The 14,879-nt window shown below is 41.2% G+C and overlaps 1 protein-coding gene across 1 annotated transcript in view; it reads left to right on the top strand.

Annotated features, from left to right (window-relative positions):
• Window positions 1–13,920, top strand: part of IFT81 (intraflagellar transport 81) — a 39,708-nt gene extending 25,788 nt beyond the window's left edge. Inside the window, exons 11-18 of the mRNA XM_010018851.1 lie at window positions 3,006–3,155; window positions 4,987–5,115; window positions 5,874–5,963; window positions 6,959–7,045; window positions 8,366–8,437; window positions 8,524–8,609; window positions 12,534–12,579; window positions 13,738–13,920. Coding sequence (XP_010017153.1) covers window positions 3,006–3,155; window positions 4,987–5,115; window positions 5,874–5,963; window positions 6,959–7,045; window positions 8,366–8,437; window positions 8,524–8,609; window positions 12,534–12,579; window positions 13,738–13,920 — 843 coding nt within the window. The remainder of the gene's footprint in view (window positions 1–3,005; window positions 3,156–4,986; window positions 5,116–5,873; window positions 5,964–6,958; window positions 7,046–8,365; window positions 8,438–8,523; window positions 8,610–12,533; window positions 12,580–13,737) is intronic.
• The last annotated feature ends 959 nt before the right edge of the window (window positions 13,921–14,879 follow it).

Here is a 14,879-nt window from a genome sequence, read left to right as displayed (position 1 = left end):
CTTGTTACGTTCCAGTCACCCATAAAAATAGCCACATGAAAAAGCATAATCCTTCCTTGCTTTCATTTGGATAGTTTTTCTATCTCGGGGGCTCTGACCTGACTAGCAAACATGGGGCTCCAGCCTTGTTTACTCTAACTGCTAACTCAGTGCCAGCATTTGGTTCTTGTCCAGTCATGTAATCTTTGAAGCTTAAATAACTATTTGTGTTGAGTTGCTTGAGAAAGAAAAGCTTTCTATGACATGGCCTTGAATGGTGCCTCACTGCAGGCACTGGCCGATCCCTGGGAATTCTGTAGGTTGAGCCTGCTGACTTATCTACGCAGGAAGAAGTTGACCTGGTCTATGGGAAAATGCTGCTGCTGGAAAACAGATTCCTTTTGGTTAACTGTAAAGTGATATGGCTGAACAGTGTTATTCTTTTGGGAACTATGCAAATTATTTCAAAGACCTTTTGCCACAGCAAAGTACGATGGTTTATAGCACTTTAGGGGCTTGATTTTTCATTTACATATAGATGGGAGCAGAAATGTATAAAGCTGCAGAAGTAATGCTAACACAAGTGAAAGCACTGATATTTTGGAAGCAACTTCTGTTTATTTTTTGGAAACCTATGGAATGATTCTCAGCTTTTAGGCTGAAGAAACCCGATTTTGCCGTAAGATCCCTACATGTTGCTGACTTTAATGGAGTCAAATCTAATAACTCCAGCTCTGATTTTTGCCCTTCATCTAAAGAAGTCTTCAGTTAGTGAAATTTTGAGGGGCTGAACTGTGCTGCCTTTGGAGCAGATGGAGACTACAGATATTATCGTTGTTTGTAGCTTGTTTTGTCTCGTTTTCTGCAATAAAAGCTATGTGAGAGGTTGAGTTTGCTTTTAAAAAGCCAGAGATTGTGCTGAAAGATAGACAGCATCCTCTACCTGAATAGGTTTTGCTTGTCAATGTGAGCAACTTGTAGTTCATTTTGGATGAAATTTTAATGATACAGTCCTAACTTAATCAACTAATAATAGCACATTGGTAGAATCAGTTCTTTAATCAACAAAATCCTTTGACTTTCATTGTGAAATACATTATGCTTTGAATATTGAATATGCAAATACTCAACCTCCCACTCAAGCTATTTTCAAGACCTTATAAGTAGCTATAGAAGTGAAGAGAATAATAGTTGGCTTCTCATCCTGGGCTGAACTGACAGAAAACCATTGAGATTTGATAGCTGAATGTGGTCACGTATTAAGTAAGTTTAATCTTCTACATCATTCTTTACTATATTCCACTGGTCAAATGAAATACCTTGGGAACTACTCAATCAAGACTGTGCTTCTCTTGATTTTTCCTCAGTTAGTTGGGGAGGTGGTATTTACGCTTTTGGACTCTCTTGGAAATCACAGAAAACTTGGTATTGTCTAAGCAATTAAAAAGAAGTCTTTTGTATTAACTAAAAGGCTGTGAAACAGAAGAGCTATGACAAAGAATTAATTCTGGTAATACTTTATTCAGGGTGCCAATAATCTAACAAAGCCAGGCTGACAGTAACAGGGCTGCCTCTGCCGTGCACTGCTGTGGCTTAGGTGACCTTGTCTACCCTTGTCCTAGGTAGTACACACAATGTAAACCGGTGTTCCAAAGCCACGCATAGTCCAATCTGCATAGAGCACATTGAGTAATTTGTGGGTTTGTTCTTTCACCAAAAACGTTTATAGCTTTTGGCTTTAAAAATAGTTCTGGAGCATAGCAAGAGAGAAGCAGCTTTGGCCTAGATATCGCGCAGGATGGCAGATGAACAGGGTTGATTTCATTTTGGGCATTGTGCCCAGGACACTTTTTATAGAACATACAGTTACTCTGGGGGTTCTTAGGCTGTGGTCACACCAGTTTTTTTGGATTTAGTCTTTGGAAAGGAGAGGCATAATTTTGCAAAAAGAAAAATGAATGTAAATTTCAAACCCAAAGTTCCTGTATGTTTCAGTTTTCAACTTGTATCAGTGGTAGTGGGAGTCCTCTTTTCTCTATGGGGCCGCCCGTTCTATGCTCACACTGCACACATGGAACCCCTCCTCATCGAGGAACATTCTGAAGCCTTTTCTTACATCATTTACTTTAATAAATTTATTTACTTTCCATCTCTGGATCTGAATGCAATTTTTAGTTGTGACTATCATTTGTCTCATAGCTCTTATGTAAAATAGAAGAGCTAAGCCTGTTTGACAGATGGAAAACATTAAGGCAAAGAAAAATACTGCATGTTTGTTTCGACACCTGATAATTCATCTGTGTTAGAACTGGAGCACACAGGGATTCAGGTGTAAACTAGCTAAGGTGTTGATTTGTAAGGCTGTTTTACTTAGTCTTTAATAAAGCTCTAAATTCTAGCTTTTGAGTGAAATAGATGGTGCATTTCACTGCTTCTGTGCAAGGACTCTGCTCTTCTTTTCCTGTTTTTAAAAACTCAGCCAATCATATCATTTAGGTCTGTAAAAGTCAAGGAAAGAGAACAAGAAATTCTAACTATTGAGAACTACCACTTAAAGATTGTCCTTTCCCAGGCCCTCTTCCAATTTTTCTGCACTTTCTTATCATGTTTCTTGGTTTGCAGAGATCTTGGGGGCTGTGCAGTGCTCATCTGGTGCTCTGGTACAAGTGCAAATTACTATTACATTAACTTCTTTATTATCTGTCATTCTCACAACATTCTGCAAAGAGTAATTATTTTTCCAGCTGTCAAATGGTGATGAATGGAACGGAGGGATCTCGCTATTGCAGATGGGTGAGCTAGGGCACAGAAAGCAGCAGAGCTGGTTTTGTTCATCTCCCTCAGTGAACAAATGCAGAGCTGAAAATAAATGGACCCTGGGAATCCTGAATTCCAGTCCTCTGTTCTAAACACTTCATCTTCAATATGCAGTCCAGATAGGATAATTCTATTTTATGTAGCAACAGTCTGCGATAAGGCTCTGTTTTGCTTTAAGTTAAATGATATTCCTGTCTCTCTCTTCCCAGTTGAAACACTATGTTAATAAGCTCCGGAGCAAGAGCACCCTTTATAAGAAGAAGCGACTGGAAGTAGCAGAAATTACAGCTGAGTATGGTATCCTCCAGAGGACAGAAGAACTTCTCAAACAGCGCCACGAGGCTATTCAGCAGCAGTTGGTAATACAGGCATTTACTGCTCCCACAGCCCACCACCCTTCCTTCCCTGAGAACAGCTCTCTAATAAGATGGATGTTGTTTTGTTAGATTCTAGTGTGTATCATCCTCAGGTCTCCTGCTGCCATTAGTAGAAGAGTCATTAGGGCATAAAGTTTATTTCTGTCTGTTAACTACGCAAAGCTGCTGTACTTTATGTTGAGCAACTGTTTCTTACAGGCAGTCACCACTGTCCTGCAGTTTCTTTTTAGACTGAGGGGCTTGACCCTGCTTTTTAAAGTCAATGCTAGATCTTCTCTAACGCCAGTTAGAGCAAGGCTGGATTCTTAAATTAGTTTCTGGTATCCACATCCATAGGAAGGGCTTTGAAAATTACCAACAGCAAATAGGATTCAAGTTACTGCTGCAAAATATATCAGAATAGTATTTAAAAACAGAGCAGGCAGGAAGGAAACATTCTAACCCCAGAATATTTAGAAGAAAATACGTTTCACAGTCAGTGAAAAATGTAAAACTGGATGAGTGCTTTTTCTAGCCAGAACAGCAGGAGAAGGATTTCTGCTATGCACAACTGTAATCATTCAGGGAATATACATGCATCCCAAATGCAGTGGCACTGCTGTAGTGTTTTCTTCCAATACCAGTATTCTTGTTATCAAATACTTCAGTTTTATTTATCTTCTGTCCTGTTTGTTATATGTACATATTTTGCATCTTGAAACATAAAAGTATTTGCCTCATTAAAAGAAAATGGAAAGTGTGAAATTACATGGGCTAGGCTCTGGAGAGATACTCACAGAGATGCAGTGGATGATGTCATGCTATTTCGATAGCATTCATTGTTTAATTACAAATAAGACCAGAACTGCTACCTGGGTAGGAAGAAGCCCCTACTGCTGTAGGACCAGAGCTTGTTCTCATGATTGCTACCCACTGGAAGGAAGGGGAATAAACACTGATGAAGTATTTATTAGCAGCACACCGATCATCTCACAGGGAAATCGCAGCAGAGACAAAGTCTTTCTCTGAAGTGGCTGCATGTGATCACCAGTATATTCTCATTCAGGTCTGAGCTTTCCTAAACTACCTCTTAGTAAAACTACAGAGCTTTGACTCCATAAAGTTCTTCCCACCAGATGACTAGTGCGCTCTCTTTCCCCATAGAATCAAATCTCCTTCTTCTAGCCCTGGGCATAACACCTTGTCAAATTACACACTGCTATTAAAGTCTGAAAAGAGACAAATCTTTTCTTAAACAGATGGTTGTAAAAGGTTTTTGAGGATAATGGACTTGGAGTTCAGAGATATGTGGCACTTTTTAGAAGGCATGTTTTGCTTTTTAACAAATTGTGGATGCATAAATCAACACTTTGCTTTCAGATTGTAGAAAATAATGAGCAAGCATCTCTAAAGAGCATCACATCAACATATAGTTAAATGTAAACCTTAGGTGATGTAGTGCTAGGCTTTGCTAGTAAGATGGTATTAGTGTTACTGTAATGACTCCAATAATTAGTTTTGCTACGTGTTCAGATTAAGCAGGCGCATTTTACATACTGAGCTTCAGAGCCTGACCTAAAGCCCACTTCACCTTGTGGTTCATTTCATTGGGCATTGGATGACCAAATAGTGTTAGGATAGTTGTTACTATCCTACTGTACAGGCACTAGATAAGAAGTGAGGGTTGCCTGGCAGTTATATTATTAATCACTTTTAAAATATACTGATTACAGTACTTACCTTTTCCAATTTCTTACAGTATTTTGGCTCTCTGAAGGAATTTGCCGTGTTGCTTGATGGGCTCACACTCCATGTGTACTTTTTGTGTCTGCAGGAAGCTATTGAGGACAAGAAAGGCATTTCTGGATACAGTTACACCCAGGAGGAGCTGGAAAGAGTATCTGCAGTAAAGAGTGAAATGGATGAAATGAAAGGCCGGACACTGGATAACATGTCTGAAATGGTGAGTTTTGGCTTAAACTATTGTATTTCCTCAATTTGGGTATCTGGTTCCTCAGCATATAAACATATAAACTCAAGTTTAAGAGCTAAATCTGTTGAGTTTTTCTCTGTAGCCCAATTTTCATTTGCCCCTAGTTCTGTCATGTTTTAATTTAACTTCCCACATAGCCACAGAAGCAAGACAGAACTTGAATTTCTAATTTGAAAATATGGCAAAAGAGCAAAAAGCGAAATGACATTCTTTGAAATCATCAGGGTGCTTTTAAAATGAAGTGGTATAATTAAAACAGAATGACTCTCAAATAGAAAGCTGGATCGAATTTGACTCTTCATATAAATCACTTAAAGTGATTCTGTTTTAGCATTTTCAAACTTTATTTAACCTATGCAGAGCTTTTTTTGTTTGTTTTCTTGAGGATTTTTTCCTTTGTCTTGGTCCACCTCTATGCAACTCCTTCATTTTCCCCTACTCCTTAAGCTCTCCAGGTGTCTGGCAAATGGGGTGTCTCCTGGGCTTCTGTGATGTTCTCACTTGAACCAATGGGAGCAGAACTAGTTTCGTTTGTGGTAATGACCCCACTGCAAGATGGGCTCTTTCCCTTTGTTAATTAGGCCTGAACTTCTATATAGTTCAGGCTTCATCACACATTTTTTCTCTATATAATTTTGGGTTACTTCTTTTTCTTTTCACATCCCTTATTACATAAATTTACTGTTAGTATCATAGTGTTCATGTATATTATTTTGTTGCTCTCTCAGGTTAAAAAACTGAATAGCATGGTGGCAGAGAAGAAGGCAAGCCTAGCTCCTGTTATCAGAGAGCTGAGGCAGTTGCGTCAAAAATGCCAGGTTAGTAGAAGCACTTCTCTCATGCTAAGTAAATAAGATCAGAATCCCAAAGAAGTCTCAGTTATGGGTCTCTGTAGTGCTGTACCAGAACACAAGCAACTCCAAAGAGAAGCTGGAAATAGCAGAATGGGTCAGCAGTGATTTGCAACAGGCAACATGCTAAAGACTGGGATTCATTAAAGCTGACAGTGCAGGCACAAAGTTAGGCTGAAAATGTTGTCCCTTAGAGCAATCCAAAACACTGCACCAGGAGAACATTTAAAAATCATGGTTCAAAACTGCAGCAAAGTGAGTTTTCCAGTTGGTTTCAAAGCTTTTTCTGCATCTCTGAGTTAATGATGTCAACTAACACTCCCCTTTTGAAATGGATTGCAAATCCCTCATCCAAATAGTTGAATACATTGATCTAAGTCCTATATTAGTCTGTAGGAATGACAGATTTATCCATTTGTTTTCAACATTTTAGGGAGCTGAAAAATTAGAAGTCATTCAGGGCCACAGCTGCTCTAAGTTGGCTCCTTGCTATAGAAGTAAATAGAGCAATCCAGTTCTGTCAACTGAATTTCCAGAAAAATTCCTTTTAATAGTGCTATTAAAAGTGTCAGCAAATGAAATCCAGTGAAGGCTTGTTGTGTACAACTAGAAAGCTGGCTTTTCATAGGTAGCAAATTAACTAATCCTTTCTTAATCTCTATGATTATTTTTCCTTTCTTCTTGCAAACACTGCTCACTAACCAAGCACATCAAAGCTATGGCTGCGAAGAGATATGCCCTGTTGTGGTGTCTTCAGCTGAGCTTCCAGTATGCATGTGGAGCCTTGTGGCTTCCCCCTGCGTAATAACACCCATATGCCTGCTGGGTTTATGTAAGTGTCTGCCAGTGTGCCAGCAGCTGAGGGTGATGTGTGAGACTGAGAGCAGCACCGTCTGCCTGAATGTCACATGTCAGTCAATTGAAGAGTTCATTTATGTCTCCTTTTGCCCTTTTTACATAAGGAATTAACTCAAGAATGTGATGAAAAGAAAATGCAATACAACAGTTGTGCAGCAGGGTTAGAGAGCAATCGCTCTGCGCTGGAACAGGTAAGGTGGTGGCTTGCTTGTGCATGTTCATAAACACTGTGCAACCTGTTATTCTCTCTGGTACAACATTTTCCCTGCTTCCCTCTGGATATAGCAAACACAAATCCACCTCAGGTGGAAATGAGTCAGTGGTGATCCACAACTACACAAATCATGCCTGAAGCTGCTGTGGACTGGCTACAGTCTCGCACATCTCCAGCAACCAATGAACTCGGTGGTACTTCAGTCCATCCACCAACATCCAGCTTCGATTAGCAAGGTGCATCTCCCAGAAATCCTGCTGGCTTAGACAGTGTCTGTTGGGAAAGAATTTGACCACAAAATACTTATGCTGTAGCACTTTTAGGAAGGGAGGTACTTAAATCAGTGCAGTCCTTTAATGTGGGGAAAGTATTCACATGTTTATATGAATCTGCTTTACCTCACTAGATCCCCTCTGTGAATTCAGCCTGGACTTGATTTTTCAGGGCCTTGCCCACATACAGAATAGATGTCATAATAACAAACGTGTACATTTAAAGTGTGGGTGGACATACAGGTAATTCTTTTCCTGCACTAAAGTACCTTTGTATGGCTTAATCCAGCAAAATAAGAGTCCACAGATGAACCTACTATGAAGCAGACCTCCCATAAGAACTATTTTACAATAGCAATCAAGGCTTTTTTTTTTTCTTGCAGACAAATCTTAGTCATTTTCTAACACATGATGACAATCACATCCCCTGATTGAGCTGGACATGAGTGTCAGCAAACCCTTGTATCTGAACAGCAGAATTCCATTTTCCAGCTGATGGTCCAAAAATCAGCTTTGGAGTTGACAAACTGTGTGACCTGGGGTACAAGAATTCCCTTTGGATTATTGGGGTGGCTTTGTATAGACCATTTAGAGATGGGACTAACCCACTGTCTCCATACTCCTCAGTGTAATTATTGATACTATTAACATATCTGTAGCTTCTAACACACATTTTGCAGGTGAGTACCAGGAAATGCTTATTCTCAACTGTATTTAGCACTCACGATGTGCTTATGTGCTTAGGAACGAGAGTCTTGGCAGCACTTGAGGTGTCTGTTGGAAGTCAGTCATATTAATAAACACCCATTAACAGTCATTTAGCATCTCTAACTGTGACCAAAACTGCAAATCTATTGTCTTTCACTTCAAAAGAGACTTTTGGAAAGCCCAAATTATATAAACATCTGAGAATTTATCAATTCAGTATTATGCATGTTTCTATTCCAGTCTCTTATGCTTTATAGAGCAACACAGGGCATCTCCTGTGGACTTCAGTTTTGATGTATCTTACTCTTGTACCACAGGAAGTGAAAGGACTTCTTGAGGAGTGTGTTCAGGAAGAAAGCAACTACCATTACATTAACTGCATGAAAAGGGTAAGATCACAAAAGGGTCCACGTTGTTCATTCTGAAATGAAACAACAATTATAATATATGTATTGAATTACCTCTTTCTTTATAGAATCTAGAAATACAGCTGCAGCGTGCTAAAGAAGAAATGAAGGCATATGTCTCCTCAGACCCGCAGGAGAGGCGAAAGACCATTCGGTAAGTGCATGAATGCATTTCCTTTGTGTTAACTTGCAGGATATTCAGAAACTAAGGCTGAAGTTCGGAATTTTCTCACTGGCATTTGAACTGGAGGAGTTCACCTGATAAATTTAGAAACACTATAATAATCTAAAAATAAGCATCTCGAATTCCAGTATATGCTGCTGTAAACCTAAGAGTTCTCTCAGACATACCAAAAGATTTTCCCTTCCTGTTGGAGATTATAGGCCTCAGATAGTGGTTTTAATTTGCAGCCCCTGTTGGCACAAGCTCAGAGAAGCCCTGCAGGAAGCGTGGCTCTACCACTCATAATGCCTCTGCCAGGTTTCCCCCCTCCCAAGACTCCAGAGTGCAGGAGGAGAAGGTCTACCACCACTTGGAGAGCCACCATATGCTCTCCTCAGGGTTTGGCCATTTCTTGCAAATCTTCTACTTGTCTTTCCAGTATAAGAGCTGTCACCAGCACTGGTACAGGAGTGGAGGACAGTGTATATACATCATCAGTGGATTTTGGTTTGCTCCTATTTGTAGTTCTGACTGAAAGTAGAATGAATACTGTTCTGCACCATCACACTCACCTTCATCTTTGCATTCAGTTTAATTTACTCCATTGAAGACACTTGCTTCATCCTTTGAGGCTTTTCGGGACCCCTTTCCTTTGCCTGGTAGGGAGAGAAGCACAAAAGGTTATGAACTGAGCTGCTGATTTTTTTTCCATGTCATTTTCTATTTTAAATGGTGCAGTCCTGCCAAAGATTGAAATGTTTTCTGGATTAATTATCTGTGCTAAGAAGTCTAAATGTTACCATGTCATAGAGATGTTTTTTTACCCTATATTGAATGCTAAATATGTTTGCTTGATGCAGAGAGGGCATCAGCTCTGCCTCGTGCCCCTCCATCTCACAGTCTGCATCAACCAGCGTTCCTGCAGTTTGCTTTATGATTTAGGCATGGAATAGCCACAGCATTATAATTCCTTGATGAAGGTCTCTTCTTAGACTTCTGCATTTGTATTTCAGTGCTGGGATAGATTGTTGCACGGGATCTGTGTCATCTGTCATGGCAGAGCTGTGGCTCATGCACAGTCTTCTGTACAATGTGCCAAAATGCTGCACGAAATTGTCCCATTCACAAACCAGGATAAAAACATGACTGAGTGCAAAGCAAAGATAGAACTGCTCCATTAGGTAATTAAGAATCATTCTGCATTCCATTTGAAAGCTTCAGACTTGCCAGTGTGCTGACATCATAACAGGAAGAGAGAACCAGCAGTTGTCTGTCACGTCTCAAAGAGAGGGAAGAATAAATTAGCGTTGAAGTGAATGAGGAAACTCCAGGGATTCCCTCAGGACATGAGGTCTTCCTCCATCAGATCCTTCATGAACTAGAAGTTGTCCTGATGCACCTTGCACTGGCTCCAGTGGAGCTGTATCTCATCATAGAACCCCAGACTGGTTTGGGTTGGAAGGGACCTTACAGCTCATCCAGTTCCAACCCCCTGCTCTAGAACATGAGGCAGAGACCTCAAGGAAATGGATGGCTAGATTAATATCAAGGATCTGAGGTGTGAAAATGTTTAAATATGACATAGTAAGCAATGCAGGAAAAATAATAAGAGTAAGAAAAGTATCAGAACACCTAATGTTAGGGTGGGAGGAGGTAGAATGTGAATGGAGGCTAAGAAGCCTCTTATTCCATCCCTCAAAGTAGTGGAAGGCTGTAAGAAAAAAAGATTTATCCAATGAAAGACAATGAAAAGCAAAATAAAGCAGAAGGGTGAAAGGAGAAGCGACTGTGAGAAAACTCTTATGATGATGTGGATATCCATTAGGATGAAAAGCAGCCCAGCTCAGCCAAGCAGCTGAGAGGAGAAGCGGGTCCAGCCTTTATGGCCTCGCGGGGAAGGGGAGGGTCTTCTCTTGACTGTGGTGCTTGTGGAGTGACCATCCCCAGTGTGAGCCCTCACCCAGACAAGCCCTGGAAGCCAAATGCTGGAACTGAGCGTGAGTCCAGCTCTGTCATTCCAGGTATGGCGAGGACAATGCGAGTGGAGCATTACCACTGGCCCTGTCTCACTTGCTAATGCAAGGCTGGGGAGATGATCCTCACACAGTGACTACACACATTTCTGACCCTCTGTAAGAGGTCACAGACCCGTTGCGTTTAAACAACTTACAATAAAAGTTCAACACAGCAAATTGCAGCATCTCAAATGAGACGATAAGATTTTGTTCTAGACATCCTTTTAGAATGTGAGTGTATTTTCAGCAGACTCTGGAATGTAAACGGAGTAAAAATGAACCACAAATAGAACAGCACTTCCCTAACAACGTATTGAACAAAAAATGTCTTAATTCTGACCCCTTTTATTGAATATAAACCTTCTGTCTTGTGGAGTCATTTCTTAGGAATGTGAAAAGTTAATTTTCCTCTCTAAAAATAGAAAGTTGTGGCTTTTTTGATGAAGTTATTAAGTTGCATTCTTTCCAGTCATCATTATAAATAGTAAAGAAAAACTTCGTAGGAAAGACATCCAATCTTCTGATGATTACTTTGAAAAATCTGATTACAAAAACCCATAACAACTGTGTTCTTGAGGCCAAATGCATGTGAACATCTGCTGTGTGCCAGTGGAATTAAGGTGCAGTCTGGCTTTCCATCTCTGCTTTGGTGAGGGCTGGAAGGGATCAGCTGAGCAGCCTCAGGGGACACTGATTTGTTCTGGTTAGAGGTGTCTGAGAGGGAGGGATCATAAAGTGACCCAGCTTCATTCCTTGCACATCCATTCTGCAGGGAGCATGGCAGGCAGGGCCAGGGGCAGCAGTCAGGAGCCTGGAGTACGTGGTGGAAATGGAAGGAACAGAGGCAGCACAATGCCTTGGTTCTACACGGTTGCTCACCACGCTCCAGCAAACCTTCCCACTCCAGTGTCAGGAAGACTGAGCTTGCTTTCTGGAAATCAGGATTAGGCAAAGGTCTTTTTCCCTGAGCAATGTGGAAAGCTCTTCAGATGAGCCGGGTTAGTTATAATTCTATAACTTAGCAAACTCTCAGCCTCTAAGTGTACCTGTTACACACCAGATGTAACAACTCATCTTTTTCAGGTGAATCAGTGACTTTTCTTGCCACATTTTTAAATAAGTACGTAGCAATGTATCTGAACCATGCTGTTATGGTTTGCATAATATGTTGTCAGGTTTCATGTATCAAGTTTGCGTATGTCAAAGTGATCCAGCCACTTGTTACAGACAAAGGTGTTCAGCCAAGGTTTGTAATAATGAATGTCAACAGTTATGCTTCTAAGCCTATATTTAGGCACCTAAATGTGACGGCTGTTCTCTGAAAGTGAGGAACGCGCAGCGGATCCATCGCACCCCACACCTGGGGTGAAATGCTATTCCCCTTCATTCCTGTATTTTCCCACTCATTCCAGCACTACATTCACAGCAATTAAAGGCTGTGGATTTGTAAACTGACACGTGTACAAGTGAGGCCACTGGCTGACCTCAAAATATCACCAGGATAAATGCACTATCAGAAGGGGATCGAGTACATCTTATCTGAACGATCCTTCTGTTGTCTTCAAGCTGGAAGGATAGAATCATATATCTAGATCATGTATCAGCAATCATAGAATGGTTTGGACCTGCTATAAGGTCTCCCCAGTTCATGCCTGCTTCAAAAATGTAAGAGATCTTCTCCAGTGTCACTTACCCCAAATACACAAGTGGGAGAATGAGAGATCTGATCCTGATGCAGGGGATGGATGTGTTGTCCAATGACAAAAATGTCTCTTCTTGCCTCCTCTCTCATTTATGAACCTCCCAATACTTTCATTATTTTCTGTGCCTGCATCATTATTCTGACCTATTACACAGAACCAAAGAAAATCATAATCAACTTATCTTGTCTTTCCTTTAGGGAACAGTATACACGAATGATCCTGGAACAAGAAAACCTTGGGAAGGTAAGAATGAGGTTTTTACCTTGTAACAACATTGCGCAGTATTTTTGTGGGGCTTATTCCCAAAGGCTGTGGTCAGTCTTTTATAAAAAGCATATTGCAGCCTACAAAGAAATTCCATTACTGCTGGCATTGGTAACTAATACCCTGAAAAGAGATCATGCTCAGGGCTTGATTTCCTGCAGAGCGTAGCATGAGCCACTTGCAAAAGATAGTCAGCTTAACATGACAGCACATTCCCTGAAAACCATTTGGATAAGAAACTGAAACATGGGTATAACGAGCTGTGCCAGCTCAGATTTTATGTTGTATATAAAGCAACCTGTTGAAGACAATAAATTTCGAGCCTGTCATCCTGATCACTGTTATTAAAGGCCAAGGGATCATCAGCGCAGCAGTGTTAAACAAAAGCAGTTGTCCATTTTTAATCCTGCGTGAAGCTCGGATGAGCACGGCTGAGGTTAGGCTTCCCAGCTCACACCAAACAGCTTTCTTTTATTAGTTTCCTTTTTCTAAGTCAGTCTCTGAGCAATCTGTGCAGGTTTGGGGTGCCACTGTTAATAGTGGGTTTAATTGTAAAGCATTGATTTTGTTTTCATAATGTCATGATATTGGAGAAGAGAAGGTTCAAGTGACATTAGGAAGAAGTTCTTCCCTGTGGGGGTGCTGAGGCACTGGCACAGGGTGCCCAGAGAAGCTGTGGCTGCCCCATCCCTGGCAGTGTTCAAGGCCAGGTTGGACACAGGGGCTTGGAGCAACTTGCTCTAGTGGAAGGTGTCCCTGCCTGTGGCAGGGGATGGAGCTGGATGAGCTTTAAGGACTTTCCAACCCAAACCACTCCATCATTCTATGATATGAATCCATTGCAGGTCGCAGCTGTATACAGCAAGAGCTCTGTATGGAAATGAGCTCAGATTTTAGCATAACTTCTCAGATAGAGAAGACTATTATTAGTTTAAAACCGTTGAAATACTTGTCAATGCGCACAAAGATCCGAATCCCAGGTGTTGATGCATTTATCACTCGCAGAGAGTGTCAGCAACTTGAGCACAATAATATTTCAGTAGCATATAAAAATGTTTGTCACTCCAAGGTGCTTTTGTGAGCAGTTCCTGTGGCACGAAACCATCCTAGAAACTAATAGTTTTGTATTTTTAACAGAAATTACGTGAGAAGCAGAAAGTTGTCCGGGAAAATCACGGTCCAAATATGAAGCAAATTAAGATGTGGCAGGATTTTGAGCAGTTAATGGAATGTAAGAGGGAATGTTTTCTGAAACAACAAAACCAAGCAGCCATTGGTCAAGTCATCCAGGAAGGAGGTAAAGACAGGCTTGTATTATGAACTCCTGATACCAACATAAAGTGGGAGGACATTGCATTGGCTTCTTAAAGGTAACCTCTCAGTAAATACTGTTGCTTTCATCATTTCTATAATTTGCTGTATGATGTTTGGTTTTGGTGGATAAATAACGAGAGCAGCTCAGCACTCGCGGAAGCTTTTGCTCCACTGTTTAGGAGACAACATAATGTGGTTAGGAAGATCTGCTGTGAGAGCTGCTCTGGGGTGAACCTCATCGTAAATCTTTGGTTTATGAGGCTGGGAATGGCATGCATCTGCAGAGAGATCAAAGGGAAAGAAATCCTTCTCCAGGGTCACAGAAAACTTACGTAATTGCTCTGCTCCTTACTCTGTATCACTAAGGTTATGTTTTTGCAAGGCCTGGGACCTGAAATTGTGTAACTGCCGACCTCCTGGCTTGGCCTTCTCCTTCCCTATTGTCTTTATTCACCCAGTGTGACTGGTGAGAACGGAGCCCCGTTGGCTCTGAGCTGCCCAGACCTCGCCGGCACACTCCTCGTCATACTTTCCTTGCACGGTTGAATTCCAGTGATTGTGCTTCCAGGAGACAGTTCATTGCTACAGCGTCAGGAGTAGGCTCTGAGAACAATTACTTGGAGCCTGAGCTTTGTTCCATTATCTTTGGTGGCTGTTTGTAACAAATGTATCTCTTTTGCACATTCACCTTCTGGTTTTCTGAGTTGCCCTTGTGAAAAGGTAAACGGTGGTTGACTAAAAGCTTTCTCCACCGAGGACACTTTGTGCTGTTTTGTCAGTGCAGGGTGGTTTCAAAGTGATTACACCACCCAAAGAGGGTTATTGATGGATGTAAATTCAGCACAGCGGGTCCTGTGTGTGTCAGGGTGAGCAGAGCAGGTATCAGGGAAGGTTGTGTGTCCCCTGGCTTTGACCCGCGAGCCACAGGCAAGTGTCACTGCCCTTAATATTGCCTCACGAGACCC

The sequence above is a fragment of the Nestor notabilis genome, unplaced genomic scaffold, assembly GCF_000696875.1.
Source record: "Nestor notabilis isolate BGI_N333 unplaced genomic scaffold, ASM69687v1 scaffold32237, whole genome shotgun sequence".
In the NCBI taxonomy this organism is placed as follows: domain Eukaryota; kingdom Metazoa; phylum Chordata; class Aves; order Psittaciformes; family Psittacidae; genus Nestor; species Nestor notabilis.
Note: the sequence above shows the minus strand (reverse complement) of the source record. Positions and strands in the feature narration are given on the sequence as shown.